The sequence below is a fragment of the Varroa destructor genome, unplaced genomic scaffold (assembly GCF_002443255.2).
Source record: "Varroa destructor unplaced genomic scaffold, Vdes_3.0 BEIS01000003.1, whole genome shotgun sequence".
Lineage (NCBI taxonomy): Eukaryota > Metazoa > Arthropoda > Arachnida > Mesostigmata > Varroidae > Varroa > Varroa destructor.
Genome location: NW_019211456.1, coordinates 8,563,766 through 8,576,211, shown reverse-complemented (window position 1 = coordinate 8,576,211; position 12,446 = coordinate 8,563,766). Strand labels below are relative to the sequence as shown.

Below are 12,446 nucleotides of genomic sequence, written 5' to 3'. Positions count from 1 at the left end.
TTCGGACGTGTCAGCAAACGGATGAACTAAGTCGTTTTCGGCGTTATGAAACCAATCGTAATATAAGGAACGTCGTGTTCATGGCCAAAATACATTCGGTAGCAGCAGCAGTTAATGACGATAATCAACTACGTTGGTAAAATTCCAACTAATGAACGATATACACACAGCGCCACCTTACTTTTCTCGTACCCTGATGGCCACTTCGAGACTGTGGTCGCTAGCCAATTTTCTGATAATACAGATATGGACTAGGGACATGGTGCACACTACTTGCTCACTAGCCGATAGCTAGAAATCATTTACGCGCCTAAATGAGAAACGTCGTCACCAATAAACAAGGATAATGTTCTCCTTCGAACTTGTTACAGATATATCGGTTAGAGATTCAAGCGTCAGCCGATATAGTTCTACACGATTCAACACAGTTTAGATTATAATAGAGATATTGGTTTTCGGACGCCTAATAACAGCTGGGGACCCTTAATGCCCCACAAAGAATCACTACAGTGTCTCGAGAGCAGTGTGTATTTATTTAAATAGATAATAGTAATAACATGGTAGGAGTGCAGTTAGTCACTGTGTGTACTCTGTGCAACGTGTGTATATCTACACACTATGCCAACGACCCGCCATGTAGATAAAGTCAAGTCTGTACGATAAAAATGTGGATAAACTAATATGGCTGAAGTTGCCTCGTTAGGTCAGTTCTGGCGCCCATGGAGATCTACCAATAAGACGACATGCTAAGATGTAATCTTCTAAAGCAAAAAAATCAAATTCAATTCTTTTTATAGTAGAGACTGAGTTTTATTGGGCACGGGCACGTCCGTTAGGCACGATATGCGAAGAATGTGCCTTTACCAATGTTTACGAGTCGCTTATTCATTGAATATGCATGATTTTTTTTTGGGTGTTGAGCAGATTCGAGCAATCACTAGGAGAGTCCCGAAATATGAATGGAAAAATTACTCCTTGTATTTTCAGTCCACAGTGACGTTAACGTACGAGCATTATATGCTCATAGTGGCATTGAATTGTTCACATATATCTGTCATGATAGGGCGCATCGTCAAGCCTACCAGCGTTGAAAATATAGTATATTTTCAAAAACAAATTAGTGACACCATTTCATTAGCAATTACTGCTTTTGTTATTTCAACACGTTCCATACTAACGTCGTGGTCAGCGCGTCCAAATGACTGTTAACAGCAAAACATATAGATACGTTAGTGATCGGGGCACTGGAAGATTAACGCTGTTCACTAGGAAACAGAATATATAACACAAATATGGATAGACATAGGCCATTTCTGGCAAGCTTGTCGAAGGAACGCCGATCAACGAGCATCCAAATAGAGTTTGTGCTTATATCCGTACAGGCTTTATTAGCTCATGTTAAATACATTCAACAACCGAAGTATAAATTAAGTTACCAAATTAGTAACTAACATGTTTTTTTCGCGAACATTTTTGCATGTCCATTATCCCAAATAACTTTGAGATCTTACACCACAACCTCGTATGACATTTATCTCCTTACGAATCAATCATCACCTCACAGCGATATCTTCATCACAGTTTGTACTCACGCATTACTTTTGCGACAACCTATTCTCGACAACGGCACTACCACCACCATTGACATTATTGCTACATAAATGGGAACAAGGCTTATTGAAACAAGCTATTGGACTAGTCGAAGCACATTGTTTATGCCTAACCCTAACTACAATAGGTTATTATGTGAGGTTTTTTTGAAATGTGATCGTTCTATGATCTATAGTTTATTACGCCAGCTTCATAATGTATATACAAATATGTAGAAAAGTTCAGGGCTTATAATTGTCATAAACAAATGAATTGATTTCTTATGACGTTGGATCACTTTGCAGTTTTTAATATGTTTAGCTTGCCTGCTTTCTATTCAAATTCATACAAAATTACTCATTATTCCCGTTTCAGGTACACTCGATTCGTTGGACTCGGAGCCAAAAAGGAAATGTCAGCGTCTCCCGTATCTTCTCTGAGAAGTGACCAAAGTCTGTGAGTTCGTTGAAACACGTGTAGGATGGATGGGTTCAAGTGTAGATACAGGTCGCGCTGGAATGACCATTACCGGAGGCACCACGTAACCATACGAAGGTAAGTTAGGATACTCTGGAGCTCCAATCGTGTATGTTGCACGGTAGTACCTGAAAGGGAAATTCGTATCAAACATAGGTATATTAGAAAACTCTCAGCATGCGAGGTTCAGACAATTCGTTGTATTTAGTTATGTAAACAGGAAATGGCTGAAAATTTACCTGTTATCCAACTCTGAGTATGCTTCGGCTGTCCTCTTTGTTTTTACAAAGAAAAAAAATTGATAATAATGCACAGAGAGACTTTTAGGTTACCAATATTTGTTTATATCCGTGACCGTCCAACAGCGATACGTACTTATTCAGAAGTGTAATACTGTCCTAATTAAAACTGACAGGTGTACTAGGTTTTTTTCTAAAGAGTACTGCACTACGTACTTAATAACATGACGAGTAATTGACTACGATATATATATATATTGAAATTACGGGAGCAATATTTGTTTTTGAAGGTAACGAGGCAAGTATAGATGTAATTTTCTTACGTACTCCTCCCAGCGGTAAAGAATTGGAACAAGTCATTCAACCAACCTAGAAAAGGGGTTCCACCTCTGAAGGCGAATCCAGAACGGAGGGCGCCCATAGACAGACGCAGGATAGGGTGCAGTAGGAATATAAGCGGAAGCCGCTGGGGAGCCAGCAGAGAACGGTGCTCCATTGACGAAATCATCGTAATACTCGATACCTTGTGATTGTACAGGTGCAACAATTCCTGGAACCCCAAATATGGATTTACTACGAGGCGAGTCGACCACAGCTGCAAAATTCAGAATGTAATGTTGTGTTGTTGATAAGCAAGCAGTATCAAACATCTATGTTATCTATATGAGCGAAGTATTAGTTCTTTAGTGGAACACATACCAGCACTAATAATATGGCTGCTTACTTTGATTGGGTTCCTGTTAGCGAATAACAGTGATCAACCGTTAGCTGGATAGACTAGTAAGAACAGGAGAACAAAAGCATTGGTAAGCAGATTTTGCCTAATACAAACCGTTCGGCTGACCAATGGGTGTCAGAGGCACAGCCTGTGATACTCCAGCTACGACGGGTTTTCCATCAAGGTACACTCCTCTAACGCGATTCATATTGTGTAGTGGAATTGGGGTTTGTCGGGCTTCCTGAAAAACATGATTCTCGAATGTTACTTGAATGACACTTTCGCCAGATCCATGTTCGTCTTTTCAAGACGTTTGTAGGTAGTGTGGAATATATATGCCATTAGAGAAGCATTCCTTGTTATTCGCGTCAAAGGATTTCTATTCATACTTTTGTATTTGCGACATTGAGCTCGGCAATAATATATCGAGATTCGTTAGAGTTGAGTACGGTCAGACTCGATATACAGTAATCCAGTAGATTCAAATGTAGGCTATCTAGCGGCCATAGGTCCTTATTTGAAGACATCAACGAATGCTCCGTCAGCTAACGCTTGGCGATTTTATGAGAAACGTATAATTTGCGGCCCAACGCGCTAACCAGGCACGATTTCAATATTAAAATCCACTGTTGAAAAATACGCTATTTTAAAACAGTATAGCGAAACAGTGTTTCAAAAACATTAAGAATATGAACACGGATTAGGGCTTCAGTTTTATCCCTAACAGAAACATCTTCCGGATCGTGCCCAGACGTCGCTCCTGAGATTCATGTTTATATCCTCGGCGAATGATTTCTCGTTGCTGAAAAACTGAAGACGGCCTGTCGATGTACTCTTAAGAAATAGACGCAGATGCGTACAATTAAGTTTCGTCTTTCGGTTTCACTGAGTTTTTGTTTACAATGATTTTTTCATTCTGCTGTTTCTATTCAGACGTAGAAAAAAAAAAAAAAAAAAACTGTTTGTCCCTTATCAGCTGCTCTGTATAGAGAGAACAATTGCTAATTTTCGGTCATGTTACGAATATGAACCTACTGTCGCCGCCGTAATGACTTTATTGCCTTGTGCCATTGAGAAAAAGAAAAAAAAAACGGGTCTTACCCTAGCATTAAGGATAACGAGTGAACGCTACAAAACATGCGCCAAAGCCTATCTCGAAGTATCGCTGTAACCCTATTTATGTGTCGGTAAGATGTAAGCTAAAAGCTAGTAAGAAGCATTTTCCATTTTGACCTTAACAGTCCAATAAGTCTGATAACTTATAACGTTTATTAGAGTAATAATGAATTTTGTAATGTCTCCTGCAATACAAGTATCTGTGAATGAACATAATAGATCACCTGTGTGTTTGCTTGTGTGGATATATGGTGAGCGCCATTTGCACGATGGTGTTGGCTGTTTCCGTGATAGGCATCGGGAATAGCTCGGAAACCTTCGGGCGTTTTTGCAAACGCGACGCCCGCTGTGTAGACCGCAACAACGAGCGCATGCAGCTAGAACCAAATCCACAAAACATAATATTTCAGATACCACGTACATATAAATATATGCGTATATATGTGTGTGTACAATGAGATTGTCTGGCGTTTTTACCCTAGCAGTAGCTTCACTGGTAGTTTTAGCAATGAAGCACCACACGATTTAAGAATGAGAGAGCTACTAAATGCTTCTTCCTTCTATAAATTCGCAAAGTTAATGTTTCTTATTAGATTAAGGAGAAATGTGACAAGTAGGCTGTAACGGGCGTGTAAGGGATCGGCGGTTGTGTGCCACGTACGTTTTTCCTAATTTATCCCAAGGGATGAGTCTAAGTACTTTGTTTGCTTTCAAAGTCAGGCTACATTTTGATATTGTCCGACGGGCAGAACTGTTGTCTTCATTCACCCGGGCATAACTATTTCTCTATATTTAATTATAACAACTTCTCTTTCCTAGGAAGCGACTGGTCCGACGCGGTCAGAAACCCGACCGGAGTAAAACCTAAACTAACGGGTTGAGAGAGGCACGAACCACTCCGTTTAAGCAGTTTGTTATATACCATTAGTTAAAAGGTCGGATTGTCGAAAAGACGTTTATAGGAGACATTGAGAATAGTGAGTAGTGTTCCTGTTGGAATAAGGCCGACCCGTGAGGACCGAGCTCCACACTTACCTGTCCATGGATGAATACTACTCTGCTGGGTTCAATCGTGCGTAAACAAAATCGCCCAAGCTTTGTGACAATAATAATAATTTCACCATTTTACTACATGTACTGTATCCTTGTAAAGAATGGGTACAATGTCTTTGGAAAAAGGCGGCATCCACATAATGAAAATAGAGTGCCGCACTGTACAGGTACGTTTGCACGCTGAAGTATAATAGCTCTAGTCGAGCATCCACGTTGCATGAATAGCAAACGCCATTATATGACGCAAACCTATAGTGGATTAGGAATAATTTGTACATTGATTGTAAGACATCTGAATTCGTGAGTCACAAAGGTAGAACAAGAAGAAAAGTTCTTGAAAAAACGGTATCCGCGTGGCTACTCATTAGTCTGAGGCAGACCATAAGGTGAAGATTACTGAATGGAGTAGATAAAAAAATAGCGCGCACGGAAGCTACACGAAAGGTTGTTGCTTGTGAAATAACATAGCAATTATAGCTATTAGCAAACCACTGGATGAGCAATATTAGATATGTAAGGTTGTGCGATTTCTTAGGCAAAGGACGTCCTAGGCAAAAGCATGGGCATGTTTTGTCAATTCGTTTTCTGATTAAGGATGGGATATCTAAAGATATTTCATTTGAATCACGCTGTAAACGTTATGGCTTCCGCCTCTCGTTCGATATGTTACAGAAGCAAAAAAAAACCAACAACCCCGATGGATGTAGCTAGCAGCCTAAGTGAACAAAGGTTTAATATCCTTAGGGCAAGAGTACACAGCGGGGGCACAAACATCACATTCTCAACAATGATTCAGGCACGTAACTTCATTGTATAGTAGCACTCCAGTTGCAGTGATTGCACCTCACTCACCACACTTGCCATTGTAACCAGCACCCCGATGCTGCCGTCTGTCACAGACGCAGCTTTAACTGAGCCTGCAAGAACGTGCGCTCTCGTGATTTCAGCTTTCGCTCGTCTGGCGGTTTGGGAATGAGGTATATTCGCAGCCAGGGACAACAATTGTGACCCCGACGACCCTTTGACGCGCGTTATATATGAGCGACAAACGTAGGGACACCTGGCGCCAGCAAAGGCAGCGGTGGTCCACCTCCCTACGCAGCAAACCCTTCGTCTTTTTTAGTGTTGTTCATTTTCATCTTCCAAAGAAAGCATAAGCAATCTCCTGCTTCTTCCAGCAAAGTGTTTTCACATAACGCGCCCCACTCTCCTTCTCATCAGTTTGAAGAACTCGTTGTGATGCCGTGAGATGCAATGGGAGACTTTTTACATGTTGCTGACTATTCTTCATCAGTCAACGAAAGAGCGCATTTTTCCGTAGTTTGCAGTGCGGCACACATACAGTCGCATAGGGAGACGCCACGTTTCCTCCAGCCCTTACCCTCACCAAACGCATAAGGGAGCGTCTGGGTCTTCAATGTTATTCCGGAATACGTTCGTTCAGCGTCCAGAAGGGCGAGGAAGTTCGTGATGTTTACGCGCGTGATGCATAATCGCAGCGAACAATGGTCACGCGTCTCAATACATAGACGTTACAATCCAATACATATATACATACAGACACAGTTACGTTCAGAACTCATCGGCCGCAATGGCGGTAGCAGCACCAACGACACTCTGCAATATTTAACACCATTGAGCTTCAGTGGTGAACCAGATTTCAGAAACGCCCACCTCGTTCGGGCGCTTCGTCGTTGCGAAATGGCTTGCGTTCTATCTTAGTCACCCCTTCTCTCATCAGAGTTTTCCTATCATTTGACGTTGCCGTTATTATTGCTAACGCTTCAGCCGCTGCCATCGGCGTTACCCACAAGGATTTTCAATAATTTCTCGACTGCTGTCATGTCTAGCAGGCAACTTCATTTGGTGTGACTACGGAACGACGTTGAAGCCAAGGCGGAGCTTGTTATTAGTGCGGGCTTGCTATGTATTAGCTCGTCCCTTATTTCAGCAGGAGAAATCGCCACCAACCGTTTCCGCTGGAGAAATCGCTATTTTCGAAATATAGCGATCTGCTATGTTACTGACACTTCAATGCAGCCGGTGTTCGAATCTCTCCTGGAAAGACGAAGTATCATTACGATACACGTTTTACTTGTAAAGTGTTTACCATCTGCGCCCATGTAGCAAACTGCCCATAAAAGTAAAAGCAATTACCCTTTAAGCGTGTTCATTTACCTAGAAAAGCGAAAGTTACACACACTGCTGTTCAGATGATTGTGGCATTTGCGTAAATGATAGTTATTTAAGGCAAATTAAAGCTTGTTCGGTCAGTAACTTTTAATATTCGGGTGTTTTGTTCCTTATCCTGTGCGGGTGTGGTAAGAGTGTTTTGTTCAATACTGTATCATCACTCACTAAGTTTCGTTGATGAAGTTTGAAAAAAGACAACGCTTTTATCTTCAAAATGGGGGCTTCATCAGCTCTGTCAGTCGAGGGCGGCACGTTAGCGGACAACAACAGGGCTTCTAGAAAAAAGAATACCGTTATGGTAGGGCAGAAAAGCAATCAGTGTTTTAGACACACAGCTTATTAACCTCGTACTGCAAATGGATAGCTAGATACATAAGAAATTGACAAGAAGTATATTCGTATTTTTTTTTTGCAAACTGGATTTAATTCGGTAGATTTTTAAATTTTAATGATTTATGCAATAGGCCTTTGTCGTACGTAGCGGCCAAATACTTAGAAAAATAGTTTTTTGTGACGTTTGAATTCGACAGAGGGCTTGATCATGTATTTCGAAAAAAAAAGTTTTCAACTTAGGCTATCCAAATAGCAGATCATTTGCGCGCAACAAGTAAAGTTAAGTAGCCAAAGTGTTCTCAATACATTTTTCATTGATGAAGCGAACGAATTTTTTAAATGACGATCCTGCTTTTATTTATTTTAGCCATCCGACTGATATGTTAAATGAGGGGTCCGTATCAATCGAAGACTCATATCACAAGAGTTCGCTTCTGGTTTTACTAGCCTATAGTTAATCCGCTACCTTCTGTCGGTTGACATGGTGAAGCACAATCCAACAAAAGGTCTATCTATACACACTAACGTGGAACGGAAGTATACATCTTTAATTTGCTGTCTTAAGTTTTTAACTTAATTAATATTTGCTGTCAATTATTGGTCTGTAGGCCTGTCCTCATCATATCCTCGATGCCTTCTTGGTCCACCATTTTCAAGCCCATCTTTTTCGACTTCCGAGGTTAATAGAGTTGTCGTTAGTTACACTTCTGCTCGCATTGAAATTTACCATTGTTGGGTTGAGCTTTGTATCCGTCTCATTAATGCTTGATTGGATCGGCAGCGTCTACAAGCCGTATATTATTAGCCAGATATTTACAATACCGGAGTTACACAATTATTTTTATTACTCAATGTTATTGTAACAAAAGCCGCCTTCACGTTTGTAACGAAGTCATGCATCGACTGAATTCAAGCAAATTGCTTGCCGTCAATGGTGAAGCCTATCGCGACTTCACGATACACCAGCAAATCAGAAAACAAGAACTTGGGAAAAGGAAAGGTGCAAGGAGTGCTTAATGGGGTCGGCTTACGACCTATTCTAGCACTCGGCTAAATGACTCCATTGTCATCTTCAACTACTGCCTTCTGGAAACGTAGCAATCTTTCCTAAATGCTGAAAATATTGTGATGCTCGACAATACGATACGTGAAGCTTTCTTTTTCAGGGATGATATATAAAATTTAATCCACTTCCCATATAATGGTCAGCGAATAACACACTTGTCATTAGCTGAACGCATTGCAGAAGCAAGGACCTTTGATGCCTGATTACCGGAAGCATATGGTAAACGTCAAAAATATAGAAAGCATATTCCAACATGGAAAAAAAACAATTTGACATCACTAGGTATAGACACCTCATCGAGTTTATATGATGAAGTTCATAGCACACATCAATCGATTTCATTGTACTCGATTAACTCCGAAGTTGACCTCTGTAAACAGAAGTAGATGTGCGTACATTAATTTACAGTATGTGTATCCATTACCCAGCCACAATTGACCCTAATTTAAGTCATAAGCGATATTACAGGCACTGTAGGATCGTGATGATGCTAAAAATACAATAGGTTAAACGTCATCGTTACTTAAATGTGTGCTTATACTCGTTGCAGGACAAAGTAATGGTTGGAACCAACATCCACCGGTTACTATCTACCTACTAATCGTACGTCAAACATCGAATACTCAAACATAGACATCTAGTATACCTTCTATTTTCAATATGGACACATATAGTCGATATCGATCAATCAAAAACGTAACAAAAAAAATATGACCATTTTATAAATAGCCATATCGACCACCAGATGGCGCTGTCATTGTTTGTAGGCAATGTGGGTTTAATATTTATTATTAATAATTATTTCTCCCGTTTCACAAATAGTAGCGATATTTCAGTATTGAAGCAAGGGCATTCGACCTATATACATTTTTGCTGTTCTGTTGTTGTCGCCATATTGAATTTTTATCGTAGATACAAACCGCATCGGCAATGGAGTCAGGCGGCAGTCAGACGGCGTTTGCGCTGGCAACTTAAATCAAATGAAGAATTTTACCTATGGAATGGCTATAACCGAACAGAATAGATAACATATGAGTAGTGGTGCCGACACTGTTCCGGTACGAATACTGTAAACCGCGTAGGTGCGTCGTATAATGCATATAAGCATATTGTAGCTCTATAACGAAATGCTAAGTTTACAAAAAGCAAAAGTTCACTGTATCTTAAATTGGACGGGGGTCGTTTTAGTCGTTCTGAACGTTGTGAGGCGAAGGAAAATGGGAAGGTATTTGCTATATTGCATAAACGCTTGGACTGTTCCCAATTTAATATTATGTGAAAGGTAGACTCAGGAGTAGGCGTACAACTTTGGAAAAAGCAGGCTCGAGTGGAAGGTGACCCGCACTCCTGCCTAGCATTTAAGGTACTATAATAAATAAGTTCGATCTTGTCGGGCAGATCGGCGCTCAGAGATACAATATTTACGGATTATCTATCTTCTTAGGTAGCAACTATAAATGGGTATTCTTCTTATGAAGCTCTTTTAAATGGATTCCTTTCGAAAGATTCAATATAGATACGTTGACGCCGCAAGGTGTATCAGCATCGGCAGACAACTACATGTGGTACAGCTGAGCGGCCATGTGAACCTTTTTATATCCTGCTGTTAACTGTAAGCCTAATCTTGTTTCCTTGATCCAGGTACACGCAGTTCTACTATGTATACTGTATAAAATAATACAAAAGCGTACCGTATTGTATAATTCTCTATTATTTTGTAGCCTTATTTTTCATTGGCGTGGTGGCCGTAATTGACTTAACGGCGATCTTGGTCGGAAGCTGCCCATATATGTTGCTGGTCGGAAATAGCCCATATAACCAAGTATAATTTAAGTTTTTTTTTTGCCGTACAGTTAATTTTACTCGAATTCCTACTGCGAATTCCTCATACTCGAGATACTGAGATTTATTTTATAATTATATGTCTAAATGAAGAATTGAAGACATGTCTCTATGTTCTATTTCTGTAACTGGATCATCGGCAGACATGCTGAAATAGAAAATGTAAATAATTAACGAGCTCGAAGGTACAGTATTGCATACTAAAACCGAACGTTACAAACGAATGTTATAGGAGTGATAATTCGCATATCCATACATGATCCCTATTATCGACCGAACGAAGCATGCGGCAGTTGTTCCAATAAAAAACACAGAAAAAAACACATTATTAAAAGAACTACATAGACGAACGTTTAAATTCTGTGCGTATTTTGCGAGTACATTCAGCCCAAAAAAATTATTTTTTTCTGAAATATTTTTGCTAATTTCACAAACGGATAAAACGGAGAAAACGGATAAAAATCATATATGAAAGTGCATCACATTATAGAAATAGTACCCTATGAAGGTGACCAATTAATATCTAAACAGATAACCAGATGTAGAAAATTAAGATTTTGACGGTATCTGAAAAACAATAAGGCTTATTTTGGATGAAACTGATTACTACTGTTGGTTAGTTATTATTATTAATAAACCGAATTTTTTTGGACAAAAATTGATAAGAAGAGATTAGACTATGAAAATATCTATGTATACATATGTAGATAAGGAATAAAATAAAATGCAATTAAGGAATGCTAGTTATTAAAATTACCTAGGGTAGGCAGAAATCAAACTGATCAACTTCTGATATGATCCCATTTGAAATGAGTAAATAAACTGCAAGATTGCTATAACCACGTCCTCTTTGCCCCTCCTCCCCTTCTAATCATTATTTATTAAACCGAACTAAAACGCAACGATTATGTTCAACTTACCATGTTGCATGCTAGCAACAGTGGAAAAACAATATTTATTATAGATAGATTTCCATTGTTGTAGTAGAAAAAAAAAAAAAAAAATGTGGACCGTGCTACTATTTCGCTGACAAGCAGAAACGAGCCCGAGCCATCGAAAGCTACCAAACCTGCAAAATGAATTTTCGCTTCGGCTAAACATGGCACTTCAAAAAAATGAGGTATCTGCGTCTGTCATACCTTTTCGCTCCTGTGTACCATAAACTATGAGCTCGTTCATAGAAATGATCGACTCGTTTATGAAGCTTAGGACCGAAAACCCATGGGACACTTGTATACAGCCAACTACAGACTCGTAATTTCCAGTCACTTCACTCGCGTCTACTGCATATGTTAAGTGGCGAGTTATCGAAAGTATCGTTGAAACGAAACAAATGAAGGGTAATTTGCTCTAAATAATTCGGTTTGATAGATGGAAGTATATGTGCATAGTGCTCCCTCGAGAGGGAGAAAAGTTCTTCGAGATATCGTATTAAATGTAGATCTTAACAAAACAAAAGCAAAAACATCTTGACATTTTTGAAAGAAGGCATCGGTTAGTGTTGGCAGTACTTAGAAATTCTTTACGTATTTCAGCAAATTGCCCTCAGGCTTTAACGGCTTTAGTAGCAGATAAAAGTCGATTAAAAGTATCAGATGTCGTGAAAAGCTACAGATTCTTGCAAGAATCGAATCTGTCACCGAGAAGAGATCTCCTCTCCTCTCGCTAAAGATTAGAAATAGTTATAAACGATCAATTTCTCTTACTACACGCATTTTCGAATAACGCCTACAATCAGCTATTGGGTGTATATAAAAATTCTAGTAATTAAGCATGCAATTATTATAATACTTAAGCGAAGACTGAACGAATAATTAAA

The 12,446-nt window shown here is 39.5% G+C and overlaps 1 protein-coding gene across 2 annotated transcripts; it reads right to left on the bottom strand.

Annotated features, from left to right (window-relative positions):
- Positions 1 to 1,358: 1,358 nt before the first annotated feature.
- LOC111246674 (uncharacterized) lies at positions 1,359 to 7,235 on the bottom strand. 2 transcript variants are annotated; one of them, XM_022796654.2, is made up of 5 exons: positions 6,046 to 7,235; positions 4,365 to 4,517; positions 3,139 to 3,265; positions 2,676 to 2,901; positions 1,359 to 2,195 (listed from the first exon to the last, which is right to left on the bottom strand). In XM_022796654.2, exons 1-5 carry the CDS (start codon positions 6,055 to 6,057, stop codon positions 2,006 to 2,008), a joined length of 708 nt encoding a protein of 235 aa, XP_022652389.1. In that variant the 5' UTR covers positions 6,058 to 7,235; the 3' UTR covers positions 1,359 to 2,005. The 2 variants fall into 2 exon arrangements, with proteins under 2 accessions (XP_022652389.1, XP_086841575.1); XM_086985449.1 differs by having other exon boundaries at positions 2,676 to 2,856; positions 6,046 to 7,222.
- Positions 7,236 to 12,446: the final 5,211 nt, after the last annotated feature.